This window comes from Rissa tridactyla, chromosome Z (genome assembly GCF_028500815.1).
Source record: "Rissa tridactyla isolate bRisTri1 chromosome Z, bRisTri1.patW.cur.20221130, whole genome shotgun sequence".
Taxonomy (NCBI): Eukaryota; Metazoa; Chordata; class Aves; order Charadriiformes; family Laridae; genus Rissa; species Rissa tridactyla.
In genome coordinates this window covers 50,479,802-50,494,246 of record NC_071497.1, presented here as the reverse complement: position 1 = coordinate 50,494,246, position 14,445 = coordinate 50,479,802, and the positions used below count along the sequence as shown (strand labels likewise).

At 43.5% G+C, this 14,445-nt stretch overlaps 1 protein-coding gene across 3 annotated transcripts in view; it reads left to right on the top strand.

Annotated features, from left to right (window-relative positions):
- The window catches only part of ADAMTSL1 (ADAMTS like 1), a 468,821-nt gene extending 458,068 nt beyond the window's left edge, over positions 1-10,753 (top strand). For all 3 annotated transcript variants that reach the window (XM_054186241.1, XM_054186242.1, XM_054186243.1), the window contains 4 exons: positions 1,187-1,394; positions 4,477-4,586; positions 5,632-5,852; positions 7,400-10,753. In XM_054186241.1, coding sequence (XP_054042216.1) covers positions 1,187-1,394; positions 4,477-4,586; positions 5,632-5,852; positions 7,400-7,506 — 646 coding nt within the window. In that variant the 3' untranslated portion in view covers positions 7,507-10,753. The remainder of the gene's footprint in view (positions 1-1,186; positions 1,395-4,476; positions 4,587-5,631; positions 5,853-7,399) is intronic.
- Positions 10,754-14,445: the final 3,692 nt, after the last annotated feature.

The window sequence follows — 14,445 nt, the reverse complement described above, 5'->3', positions numbered from 1 at the left end:
AAGTTCAACCTCACCAAACTGCATGAAAAAAAATTGCAGTGCTTTTGTTTTCTGTGTTGGGAGTTTGTCTGTTTATGTACTTTTTTCTGTACCACGGGAGTTAATCACCCGCAAAAGACAGGAATAGCAACGGATGTCTCTTCATGGGGCTGTTGCCTATTTTTTAAAGTAATCGTAAACATTGCTGATGAGGGACGTGATAGGCACTGTTTTTCTCCCAGTAACACACAAATCCTGCCGAGTATCCTGAAACTTAATGAAGCAAGCTGCTGACTTGGCCATAAAACTCTTCAGGAAACTAGTAATCAGTCCAATCCTTCCTGTTCCTACCTACCTCCTTCCCAAACCTGACTGTATGACTGTTTCACTTAACGATCCTTAACCAGACAAAACGTGTTGTCCGTCCTGGTACGAGTTTGGACCTGGACTATTATATTCTGTTCTTACGGGCTTTTTGCTAGTTAGACAGGATTTTTTAAACCCCAGCACGTATGGGTTCAGAGCCTCAGCCTCAGATGGTCTGAACTCAAGAGGAAAGAAGAAAGGTGTCCTTTGTCCCTGGGCTGACTATGCACTGGCCCTATCCCTGAGCAACCTTCAGGCTTTTCGGATTATCCCAGCTGCCAGGGGCATAACAGAGCAGGCACACACCAGCAGGACCCAGCGGCTTGTGCCTATTCTGTCAGCAGCAAGTTCAAAGAGGCCTGTGAGCTACTCCAGCAACTTTACGGAGATAGTTTTCCCTACTAAGTGTAGGGAAATGGGTGTAAAAAAAGGTGTAAATGGGCTAGTCATTGCTAACATTGGGACTGTAACCTGTGACTGAGGCCTCTGTGGCACAGTGGTGTAAGAGCAGCCATGCCCAACCCCTATGCCTGGGATAGAAATACATGCTACACCTTTAAAAGCAGCCTAAAGGGCTAGAAAATGAGTTCTGGGGCCAAAGAACCTTGAGAAAGATAATATAATGAAAAATGTGCTTTTTTTCTCAGCTTTCATGCTCTGAGCAGTTTTCAGTGGCTCCTATGGGAGGCTGAGGCACCTAGCACCTTCCAGGATCACATCCTAAAGGAACCAAGCCATTGTTGCCTTTCCTTGATCCAATACATAAAAAGCTGTTGGCACCAATGATCCTGCAGATGGTGGCACGTATCTGTCCCCTGACCTGTTCACCTTTCTCTCACAGGTGGATGGTAACATCGTGGTCTCCTTGCACACGGAGCTGCGGTGGAGGCATCCAGATGCGGCGAGTGACATGTCAGCGCCTGACAGCGAAAGGCAGCTCTGTCCCAATGTCGAATGAGGCTTGTGCCCAGGTGTCCAAGCGCCCTGTGGACACACAGAACTGTAACAGGCAGCCCTGTGTTGAGTGGGTGGCTTCCTCCTGGGGCCAGGTAAGGAACAAGCCAGCAGGCCAAGGACAGCCTCATAGTGTCTGCAAGAAAAAAAGTGACAGAAAATGACAGGAGTGATTTTGTACCCTAGTATCCTTAGGTTACAGCCTTCAGGTTTTTGAGGAGGCAATTAATTTGCTCAGCTGTTTCAATTTGAGTTTTGATGCACTGCATACTTGGATTTCTGTAGCTTCCCATGATTCCTAGAAACGTTCCTTGTGAACAGGACTTTTACTGCAGACCCCGGTATCGTCCCCACTGGCAAGGTCTGCAGCTCCTCTTTATAGTGACATATAGTGACATAGCTTTCTCCAAGTTTTCATTCCCCTTACCACCCAGTGAATGTGTTTCAGTTTTGGCTGGCAGGAGTCAGGACTGATGACTGTGAAAGGTTTGGCGGGGGCGGGGGTGGTTGTAGAGTAACCCGGTTTTACAAAGTTGCTGGTGTTGCCTGAGAATGCTGAGAAGTGGGAGCTTTCTTGATTTGCTTCATGATGAAAAGAAGAATGGAGGGCTAAAAGCATTTTCAGACTACTTTATGCTGTTTTGCCGATCTTCAAATTCTCTTCTTGAGTTTCATACAATGATCGGATGCTAAAAAGCTTCACTCTGTAAATACCAAATGTTCCAAGTATTTAGAGTTAAATCACTTTATTGTGGTAATCCACAGAAGAGTTTTCTCTTTGTCTCTCTGTGAGCTATGAGATGTCCTAAAAAGATATTTGTCAATATGAAATCAGTTATAACCTGGGAGCAGTTGTTGCTGCATGCTTCCTCCCTTTTCTCTCCACCTGACTGAGCTGTATGTGGAAGTTGATGAGTCCACTATAGTCCAGACTTAGGGGTAGAAACTCACAGATTTTAGCCCAAAGATCTCCAGAGTGGTGATTTACACGGGGGTATAGCATTCCAGGGTGAATGAGAGACAGGGTTAAAAACACAGAAGCCAGTTTTTCTAGAGGTTAAAGCCAGATACCAATACTACTTTAACATCACTTTTGATGAAATAAACATTTTCAAAGGAAAAAAAAAAAGCAGTTTAACAAAAGCAAAGTACTTATATATCTAATTGAAATGATGAGTCAGGTAAAGGTATAGAAGCGAGGCTTCTTACCATGTAAAGGAGGCTAAGAAAATAATTACCTAGAGTAGTAACTATCAGTCTTGACATGTAGTGAACTATCATGAAATATCCTTTTCTAATTAGCATGTGGTAAATCAGTTTGGAAACAACAGTAAATGCTATCTCATTGTATTAGAGGTTAGAGTAATACGGTAGTTTGTTATAATAACCACAGGCATTCTGTATTTGCTTGGGGTAGTATGCAAAATACATTGCACTGCATCAGGGTTTTTTACAATGGTGGTTGTAAAAAGTGTCTTCAGCTACTAGAACTCATTATTGTTCACTACTTGAAAACAAGTTCATTTAACTCCTGCTTGTGCATTTGGGAAATTTCTCTCATGAAACGTGGTTGAGATATTGTATTACCTTTATGAGTAACGCTTGGAATTTTCCTTGTATATGAAAGAAGCAGATTTTCACTCCCTGAGGAATTCCATCTAAGGACTGGATTATCCTTGCAAAAAGCCATTTACCTCATCCTTGTTTTGTAGATCATTATGGGCTATATTGTTCCCCATGACGTGATACTCAGCTGAGACAATCAAAGAGGTCTGAATTAATGTTAGACCTGAGCATTATAATATAATATTTCTTCTACCTGGCTTAAAAAAAAAAAATCATCAAGTCCCATGTGATTCTATACAGCTCATTCTCCAAGTCAGAAGAATGTTATCTAATTGCAGTCAGGAAGATATCACTGGCTCGGTGGCTCAGTGGATCAATGACCTTCTCGGTAGTATCATGGGGCGTCAGGTCCCTGTTGCCCACACATAGTGACCAACTTTCCCAACTCACAGAGAAAATAAACAGACTACCTACTCTACCCCTACCTCCAGAATGAGTTCTATTCCTTCATTTAATGTTAGTGACATTTTGGTCTCCACGATGTAATCCCATAGTGGTTGAAAACTAGTGACTCAGGCTTGCTGGTGATGAGGAGCGGACAGTGCAAAAGTGCTCCACATACTCCAAAGAACATTTCCATCCGCCTTGCCCAACAAGGGGGTTGACTGGGAGCAACTGGAAAGCTGTCAGTCACTGTTTCTCAGTTGTCGGGGTGAGGGGAGAGAAGTAGCAGCAGGAAGGGAGTATTACACGAGGAGTGCATGGTAGTATGAAATAGGGCTCCTGCTGATGGGGGGGTGGCAAGGGCAGAGGGATCAATCATCAGCCCTCCCATGGCCAAAATTCCTCCCTCACACTAAAGTCCCTTTCTTCATCCCTCAGTCTGATCTTGAGTATAATGTCCAGATACTTTGAAAAATAAAATGTTTCCTAACAGTTGATATAATTTTAAAAGAACACAAATACACTTCATACCTATATATATAGCTTCATACCTGTAGCTAATTACAGTTTAATCAAAGGAGAGGATTAGAACAGTTAAACAGTAAGTGTGTGATTGATAAGCCTGAATACGTTAGGATAACCTCAGTACTGGCGCAAGCTTGCAGATCTGCTATGCTCGTCATGGTTGCTGCTTTTGTTTGTTGTCCTGCAGTACTTTTAAATTATTAAATGGAGTGGAATATGTTCTTCATTCAACACGTACTTGCTTATTAACTATTTCCCCATAAATTTTGATAGTACAAGCTGCAAAATGCACAATAAAAGGAATATATTGAGATTTCCTTTATGGATCATAGGCTCTTGGCTAATGGCATGAGAGCATTTTATTTGCCTTAACAGATGCATTTAAGAATGAACTATTGAAGAGGAGAGGTAATGAATCTACAAAGCAGATACAGAAATGCAGTTTTAATGCAGCTGGAGAAGAGCGAGGTAGGGCAGAATACGACTGCGTGCTTAGCCTTCAAAGCCTGCAGAGCTGCAGGAAGTGCTCAAAAGCTCATCAGTCGCTGCACGGCAGCATGCGCCTTATTTCACCAGCAATCTTATGAAAGGGGAACTTGTCCTGCCTTTTACCTCCCTTAGGTGATTTTTCTGTATTCACAGTGTAATGGGCCTTGCATTGGACCACGGCTGGCTGTGCAGCACAGGCAGATATTTTGCCAGACCAAAGATGGGACTTCTGTGTCATCAGATCAATGCAGTGCCTTACCAAGGTAGGACGGGAATCTCTTATGTCTGAAACCGCTACCCTTTGCAGAGATGTTGAATGGACTAGTGTCTTGACTGACGACTTTTGGGTTTTCCCTATGTAACAAAGAGGTCATGCTGCAACCCAGTTGCGTGGCACAGTTCTCACCAGGCTTAAGTCCAGGCTTCACTGTTTGTTCCTGTGAGCCCCAGAAAAATGCACTAGTTGGACAACAACTGGCAAGTCTTCTAGGCATGCCAAATCCTGACTGAAAGGCTGTGCTATCCCTTCTTAAGCTGCCAGTCTCCTCCTCCTTTATTTAAACACAAGCTCTAACTGGGCAAAAAAAGGGACTCCACAGCTTTTGTTTTCCTGCAGATAAACTCCACTGTCAATGCTGTAAAGACATATTTTCTTTACATGAGACTTAGTTGTGTAAATCATGCCTGGTCGTGACTGAAAATCAATATAATGGGCTCTTTGGCTCACTCCCACTCATGTATTTCCATTTTCTGTATGGCAAATAGGTGGGAATCAAGTGTGCCTATGCATCTTCTGTGATGCCTTGAAGGAAAAAGAAGGGTTTCGGCATCAGTTTTGTTCACACTGGCTGTAAAGCCATAAAAAAGTGACAGAGCCCCTGCTGGGTCTTACTGATTGCCACTTCACTCATTGCGTCTTTTCAGTGGACCTATGGTTTGGCACTCCACAAAATGTCATGGAGAGGACATTTCAGCCAAACCTTCAAGTAGTTCAAATGGTTATTTAGCTCCAGTGGTGCTATACCAGCATGCACCCTCTGAGAGCCTGGTCCCTGAGCGCAGTTACAAACTGCCTTTCAGTATGCCACTTGCACCTGTTGAAGACCTGACCCACTGGTGCTCTGAGCGAGTTCAGTTTGGGATAGGCAAGGCTGGCTGTCCCCAGAGCTTGCGTGGGGTTGGACTACATGACCTTTAAAGGTCCCTTCCAACCCAACACATTCTATGATTCTATGACACCCGGAGCAGCATGCGTTTACTCCCTGGGCAGTGTGGTGATGGGTCATCCCTCCCTCCCCCTGCCCACAGGCCTTTGAGCACCCAGAACTGCTGGACTGATGTCTGCGGCGTGCACTGGAGGGTCAGCCTGTGGACCGTCTGCACGGCTACTTGTGGAAACTACGGCTTCCAGTCCCGGCGTGTGGACTGCGTGCACGTGCGTACCAACAAGCCCGTGCTGGAGCATCACTGCTCCTGGAGGCCACGGCCGGTGAACTGGCAGCGCTGCAACATCACGCCCTGTGAAAACGGTAAGTTGATGAGAGGAGGGGAGGCGGTGTGGGGCAGCGGGGGAGAAAGAAGGCAGAGCTGTCTCTCAGAAATGCAGCACTGCACGCCTTGCACCTGGGCATCCAGGGCAACCTCCAGCCTGAGCATGGGCAAAATGCGGTGTCCAAAACTCAGCAGTGCCCATTGCAGTTTTTTGGTGATGGTGTTAGCGCTGGGATTGCGTCAGTGTGCTAAGAGGATGTGAAATGGCTGATGCAGCCTTAACTTTCTGTAAAAGGTACAGACAGAAAGAAAAACGGAAGTCACAGACTGCTGATTATAGTTAAAATACAGTAAGTCTAAATCCAGTGGGTAGGTTGATGACCGAAATTCCTGGAGTAGAGGTGTTTGCTTTCAGATGGCAAGCAACTCATTGGGCCTGCCAAAGGACTAGAAAAGTTACAAATATTTATTTGGAAAAAAAAGAACAGATTATGTGCCCCTTTGGAAACAGTGCCCCACTATGGCAATGTCCGCTTGGGAACCACCAGGCAGCACAAGTTTAAATCACTACCTTTTCACTGGCCCGGCTCCCACTTCACATGCTGATTTTGATGGGCAGATGCCACCCTCCACAGAAGCAGCAGCAGAACCTGCCTGCGTTTGCCTATAGCCACGACAGCTCTGACACTCCCTCTCCATAGAAGCAAAGAGGTTTGGACTCCAAACCAGTAAGCTGAGTTTGGGGTGCCCTAATGGAAGTGGAAGAGCTGAGGGATCTTACAGGTACCAAGCAAGACCTTTGCTGTCCCTCCAGCTTCTTCCTGCTATATGGAAATATCCCACATCTAGACAACAGTGGAGTTACCTGGCACAGACATTACTGGAGAGGGCTCTACAACTGCTCTGTGATGATCCCCTTTCCAGCATTAGCATGGGAAGTGGGAGTCCCTCAGGCAACAACACAGCCACACCCAAGGTCTTATAGGGATACTGGACAGTTTTCCAACCTGGAGCTCAAAAGTAGGACGCTGCAGGCCTTAAAAATGGTCCAAATGATACCAGGACCTAAGTCCTGGGGGAGTTCAGAAATTGCATCTTCACCCTGCCCTGTGTTCTGCAATACACGTGTGAAAAGCACAACACAACACCCGGTCAGCTGGGGTGGCACTCCCACACCACTGTCTCTTCAAATGCAAAAGGTTGGCCAAAGTGTCTTTGAGATACTCTGTTAAACTAAGCCTCCGGTTTTATTTACTACTTCATCTTTGGTTTAACAACTGTTATGAAACTCTGAGAGCCTCCCTAAAATGCTGGTAGATCACAAACTGACAGAGTGTTGGAGCAGCCTCAGAGGCCCTCTCCCCAGGCTCTGAAAGCAACGCCTGCCCACCACATTCTCCTTTGAGCCTTTGGCTGCTTGAAGCCTCTGCTCAGTCTCTGCAGCAAGCTCATACTCACAGTGAGACCTCCCAACACAAAGCTGTCTTGGTCCCCCTCTCGGCCACCCCATGAAATGTTCTCAGGTAAGAAATCCGTCTTTCATTGCTTCATCGCCACTTCTCCTTTTTTGTTTCCCCTTCGGCAGTGGAGTGCAGAGACACCACAAGGTACTGTGAGAAAGTGAAGCAGCTCAAACTCTGCCAGCTCACCCAGTTCAAGTCACGCTGCTGTGGGACTTGTGGAAAAGCTTGAGGACAAAAGTGATGGAAATGGAGGAACAAGGGGATCGCAGCCTTTGCTTCACAGAGGCAAGGACTTTTACAGAAAATATAAATGGAATGGAATTCTTTTTTTCATTTTATTTATTTATTTCCCTTTAAAAAAAAAAAAAAGAAAACCTTTTACCAAATCATTGTTGTAAAGGGACTTGACAAGTTTTCTCTTCTATGAATCTGGGAGACAGAATGCAGCAAAACATGGTCATGAGGGTAGGCCACAAAGAGTCAGTGAGCCCCATGCCACCAGCAGTGGGCCTGAGAGAAGTGGGGCTGCCCCATAATCCATGTACATGCCTGAGGATACACCAGGAGGCAGATGGGGAAGAAAACCTAGCATCACATTGGACCACCACAAACTGAAAGAGGGTGGATTTAGATTAGATATTAGGAAGAGATTCTTTACTGTGAGGGTGGTGAGGCACTGGAACAGGTTGCCCAGAGAAGCTGTGGATGCACCATCCCTGGAAGGGTTCAAGGCCAGGCTGGATGGGTCTCTAGCAGCCTGGTCTAGTGGGAGGTGTCACTGCCTACAGCAGTGGAGTTGGAACTAGATGACCTTTAAGATCCCTTCCAACCCAACCCATTCTATGATTCTATGATTTTAAATAGTCAAACAGCTTGACAGGTCATGGGGTACTGGAGGAAAAAAAAAAAAAGGCTAAAATAAACATGCAGCTATGCAGTATACAGATACTTTCAGAATATAAGCGTATGATTTCGCTTTACAAACCTATTTGTTACATCCAAGATAAGATTCCTTTTTCTAAAGCCCTCTCTCCTTCTCATGCCAGACTTTCAAATTATTTCAGTGGGAGATCCTCATGATCTTTGAGGATCTGGTGTCTGGCGAAGTTGAACAATGGTGTGTAGTGTAAGCGAGTCTAAAACACACCTGAAAATGTTCCCAAGTTGTGCTTGTGAGGGAAGATTAGGGATAGGAGGGTTGCCCTCACCACAGAGGTTAGGTGATGATGTTAATTATTATCCAGGATAAGGAGAGAAAGTATGATCTGCTGTTGATAGACTGTAGTACAAACCTACGAATGGTGTCCTATAGAGAGCGCAGGCAGGAAAGATAGCAATTGTCTGTGGTAACAGGAGCTCCTTCGCATATTCCATCCTACTAACACTTATTTGGAAAAGAGAGGAGTACCAGTTCCCAGAGTTCAGGTAGGTGCTTTTAGACCTGGGGTTCTGGAAAGTAACTTGAGGAAGTGAGTTTTCCTATCCTGCTAATGTGAAATTCCTCTCTCCTGGCAGCCAAGCCTTTTGGACAAGTAGTAGAAAAGTGCTGTATTCTGATTTCTTGTGGTTATTCCTACTCTGTAGTAACAGAATGGATACAGCATCAGCCGCAGAGGACTAATGCCAATAATTTTTATCAGATTACTCCTCTCCAGCTGCCTGCCACAACAAAACAGGTGCTATAAAGCAGCACATTTTTAAGCCCACGTGTAACACTCTGAAGATAAAATCTAAAAAGTGAGGCTCAAACATCACATCCACATCATGACTTTGCATGCTGTCTGTGAGTCTTTCCCCCTGGCCAGCTGCAGTGGTTATTCAGCCAGTGAAGTGCTTCATCCTTTTGGTTTCTGGGTGCTCTCTGCTCTGCTCAGCATAGAGCCCTAAAATTAGAGGAAATCTGCAAAGTAGGGACTTTGAACACCGTGAAACTTTAAAGGAGAGTTGTTTGGATCTGAGGCTTTGGTTCAAGACCATCTCTAAATTAAAGGCTTGGCTGTGCCTCTCCTGTCACCCCTGGTGGGGTACGTGCCTTGTGGTACATTAATGAAATACTGTTCCAAGGACTGCTGTGTTACAGCTTCCATGACGTGGATTTTTCAGCAAAACTAGGAGTCCACTTTTGAGATCAGTGCCAGGTTCATGACATTGAGCTGTCTCAAGTTGGGTTGCTTCAAAACACATCTGGCAGTGAACGTTCTTACTACAAATGGGTCTTCAAGAAATAGTGTTGCTAAGCATCAGTGTAACTTTTTATTTAAAAAAAGAATGTCTTTCTATGTATGTAAATGTATATCTTTTCTGTATATTTATTAGGTTTTCTTGTACAAAAAGTGCAATATTAATAATTGTACATTAATTTGTCCAGATAAAACTATTTTGGGTTTTTTTTTTAATCTCCCCAGAACTTTGTTCCTCTAAAATCAACAGTAATAGCGTATTTCTCTTAATTTTAATAGCATTTGCATTTAATTGGGGATCTGCTTCACTGTGCACAGAGTGCTTTATAAACTATGACATGAGGGAGGGATGATGTTTTTAACTTGTGAAATGATAATTATGCATGGAATGAAGGACAATTCCTTAACGACAATAATAATAATAATGATGATGACGATGTGGTGGATATTTCTAGTACAGTAGTTAACAAAAAGCAGTATGGGGAAGTATTTTCATTTGTTTAATAGCAAAACATATTCAGATGATCACATGTTGAATAGTAGCTGTGTAACTGTGCATAGGCATAGGATATACAGGAATGATCAGATCTGGAGGGGCCACTGTGTTGTGTCTGCACAGTGTGGATTTAATTTCACATCTGTCTTCTGAATTGTGACTTGGCAGCATCTCAGTTAAGATAAGGGTTGCTGGATATTTTATGAAAGGATGCTTTCCTTCTCTAAAAAGAAAACAAAACAGCAAACTTGTATTTATATAACTTTTTGTACAAGTAATGCAGGTTACTTATTTATCTACTGCTGTCTGACGTGTTGTTTATTAACCTTAAAAACAAAAGCCAAACAAAGCAGCAAAGCTATTGGAGTACTCTGTCCTTATTCTGTATTACGATAACAGCACACAGCTGTCACTCAAAATACACATGATCTACCTGCCTTGGGGAAAGAGGATGTCTTAACTTATTTTTAAAAATCTCCAGCCATTAAGATTCTGAACGCTGTTTTGCAGGTCTGATTTAATTCTTCATTTGCCTTACGTTATTCATTTTGGATATTTTCTTGCCTCTATTACTCTTGCAGAACTGTAAGGCCATCACTGCTGGTCCTAGGATCATGAAAATCAGTAAAATATCATATTTTTCTATGCAGCAAAGCTTAAAAATGTCTTGTGACTTTTCCCAGCAACTTATGGCATGAAGCAATCCCTATTACTTCCGTCTTTCTTTGTAAATCACTGCCTTTAGTAATGGAGCTTGCAACTCCTCGAAGCATCAAGTGTATACGTAGAAGGAATCCTGGTAATGATCACAATTACAGGGGGAGAGGCGAAAGGAGAAAAACACTTAATAAAGCAAAAGCATTTTCTCTCAGCAAAAACAAAATCAAGTTTGAAAACTAAGCTTGTTCTGCTGTTGCTCTTTTCCAACAAATGATACGATGTCTCTTCTGAAACAGAACAATGATTTTGCTCTGATTTACTGGCTATTTCCCTAGTATGATCTTCCTGTACCTGCCTTTTAGACACCTATACTGCAAGTAAATAGTACCTCGCACACACACAAACACACACAAAGATGCAAGCCAAAGACCAGGCCTAAGACTTCCAAGCAACAGTACTGAAGACAATGGGAATTCAGTCCTTCATTTTGAGTAAAACAAGTAAAGAAGCTGGTGCTGATGTAAAATGAACAGCAGCCCAGCTTAGGTTCTCAAGAGAATAATTTTTTTATGCATATGGCTCTAGTTACCAGTCAAGTCAAAAAGCCTTCAAAACCTTCAAAGCAAGCTTCCAGTTTTGTTCTCCCTACTAATTTTCCTCAAGGAAGAAAAACAGCTCTGCAACAGGCACAAAAATGCAGTGCTGAAAGGTTCCCCACAGGAAACATACCCCTGCCCCCTGTGATGTGGCAAGGTAAGCACGGCTAAACTACTCCAGGCCTGTACATCTGCAAACATGCTCTTAAAACCATAGAAGCCATAGGCAGAGTTTTCCAAAGTAACCTTTAGCTGGAAATGTTTTTCCTACTATCTGGCCATAGCCATATGGACTGCAATTGAAACTTTTTTCCTTTTGAAGTTTTGATCCTTTTTGCAAGTTACCCTATCAAACGAAAAGCTGATGGACACCTTACTACCTGTTTGGTGTCGGTGTCCAAACACTGCTTCATAAATAAATTTGATTATTCTATATCAGCATAAGCTGACATCTCTATTTGTAGAAAAAGGTGAACCAAGTGCTTACTCTCTTCCAGATTTTCAGGACTGTAGAAGTCCTCATAAGTTCTTCATGGCATCTGGCAGGTCATTTCAGCTAGTAATTGACTGAATTAATTTCATTAATTCAATTAGCTAATTTTTAACACAGAAGCTTTCAAGCTGTTTTGTATGTCAGAATTTCTCACAGATGACCGGTGTACACAGATGGGAAGATCAGAACTGCTAATGCTAACTATGGCTCTGTATATAAGCTGCAGACCACAGTTTGAGAATCATCAATTTAACCATTCCCTTCATTCTCTTGTTTAAAAGTATATGTATATTTATAAATAGTGTTATGTATCAGCTCTCACACTCAGCTTTTATTTATGGAAACCAAAGAAGATAACAAATACTTTAGTTTGAAAAAAATGAGGGAAGGGACAATCAAACATCCTTTTTCTATTGATCTTACACATTTCTCACACTAAAACCATGTTGGTTTATCATCATTTTCACCTGTGTTGCTCTTCACCTTTTCCACCCAACATCTTCCCTCCAGTCAACCAGAATCAAATCTAAAGCCTGGTCATATAGTAGTCATTTTAATCAAATTTTGATATAAATTGCTTACTAAAGCTTTTCAGTAATATGCAACCCAATATGCTATTTATCCAGATTTGTAAGGGGAAAAGCCATGTCTCAGCATCTCCACTTCTGATCACAATACTCATTTCTATCCCCTCCTGCCTTTTCACTGAGATAGATACAATTTTCTTGCTCCCATTCTCAACTTCACATGTGAAGACACGAACACAACAATACGTTTTATTCTCCATCTGTCCCTCTCAGAAGCAAATGCGGTGCTCAACTTCATCTTTCCTTCAGTGATCACCGATGATGGCTAAGACTAGAAGTCCACGAAATCACATGTATATCAGCTCATGCTCATATAAAGAAGGCTTTACACAGGAAGAATCAAGGTTAGCACAGCAAAAAAATGGCTTCTGACCAATAAAAAAAAAAATAGACCGAAAAAAACAAAATAAGATGAAATAAAATCAGTTTGTAGGTACTGTTGCTAGAGATGCTGAGGGCAAAGCACATACCCTGTCACTGACATAGAAAGTAGCTGACAGCATAAAGAAAAGTGTGAAAGTTGAAATATTTGCTGCCAGTATCACCAACTATAACCGCAATCGGATGCAATTCATTCTCATGAGAATCTTGCCAGCGCTTTGGGGTTTGCTTTTAATGTGGGAAGCCCACTGGACGTGCTTTGCCCTTCACACGTATCGGCTCTACACTGGTGCCTGCCTTTGGCGCTGCGACTGATGAGCACACATGTTGGGAGACCTGCACACGCTTACCTCACACAGAAACCAGAGATTGCCTGGGAATGTCTTTAAGGCCCCTCTCTGAGTCCATATCAATCTGTACCCTGTGCAAGTTGTACTGCCTCAGGCTGCTCTGAATTGCACGTGTTGCTTGTCCATGAAGTGTGGCAGATGGGAAGGCGCCATGCAGCATTGCACCTCCCATCGCACACCCATTTCTCCTTGGTACCTCACTGCGCCAGTGGCAAGAGCCCAGATCCACTCCTCCCCCCCTCACTTGGCTTACATAGCTCCAAAAAGCTCTACAGGTCTTTGAGCCTGATGAATGATTTAATTACTAAATGTAATTACTAAACATTACTTCTTTCCAAGGAGAGACTCCATCCTACCACACTCCTTCCACAAGCCCTACAAAATTACTGCCTCTGACAGCAAGAACAATGGCTTCTGGGGAAGACAGGCACCGTGTTTCTAAAGAACAGAGTTTTCTGCACGCCATGTCAGTGAAGCTACTGCAGCATCACCACTAAGCTCACACAACAAAAGGGTCCCTGGTACAACAAAATGCTTGTCCTTCACCAGAGACAGCACTCCTATCTCACAGGGTGCCTCCACACTTGCCCAGACAGGGATTTCCCGGGTACTGGCTGAAAGACCAGGCATTTGGCTGTGTCCCTGAGGCTATAGGAGGTCCACAGCACAGGTGGTAGGACTACACTGTCTGAGGCCCCAGCTGAACCGAGCCCAGGCAGGAGACTCTTCTCTGCGGGTAGAGCAAGTGCTCTGTAACCAGGGAGGAGTGGGGAGGCAATTCAACTGTCCTGGGCAAGGATAGGACTTATGAAACACTGATAACTAGGGCTTATAAGCCAAAACAATGAAAAAATGGTGTACTGCTTGTTCAGGTTGCAGTTCCCTATTCTTCCTGCTAACACACTGCTTACCTCTTAGGAGCAGGGGAAAAAAGGGGAAAAACAAGAGGGTTGCCCTAAGCCTTTAATCCCTTTGCAAAGAAAACTTTATATTTGTGTAGATATAAATAAAAATATGCTGGTTTATGTGGCTAAAAGGGAAGGGGACACCAGACGGTTGTACTCTGGCTACATATAAATACTGTTTGCTTAAGGAGCAGCAGGATGTGAGTGATTGCATGGTAAGCATATAGTTATCCACACAAGCTTAGGATGACACGGGCATGAGAAACCTCTCCCTACTACTACCCTCTTTAATACTATAAAGTAGTCTGCTGCTTCTAGGTCTCGCATGAGGTCTGAGCCTACTTCGTTTACAAACTCCCCAGGGCCAGTGGCAAAGCACCATCATAAAACCTGAACCAGAAAGATCACACCAGACGGGCCGTGGACAGCTTGCTTTCCACATGAGGAGCCTTCTCTGAAGGAAGTGCTTAATGGTCAGGCTGAGGAGTAATTTGGTTTGGGCTATATCGAGACTTCCCCC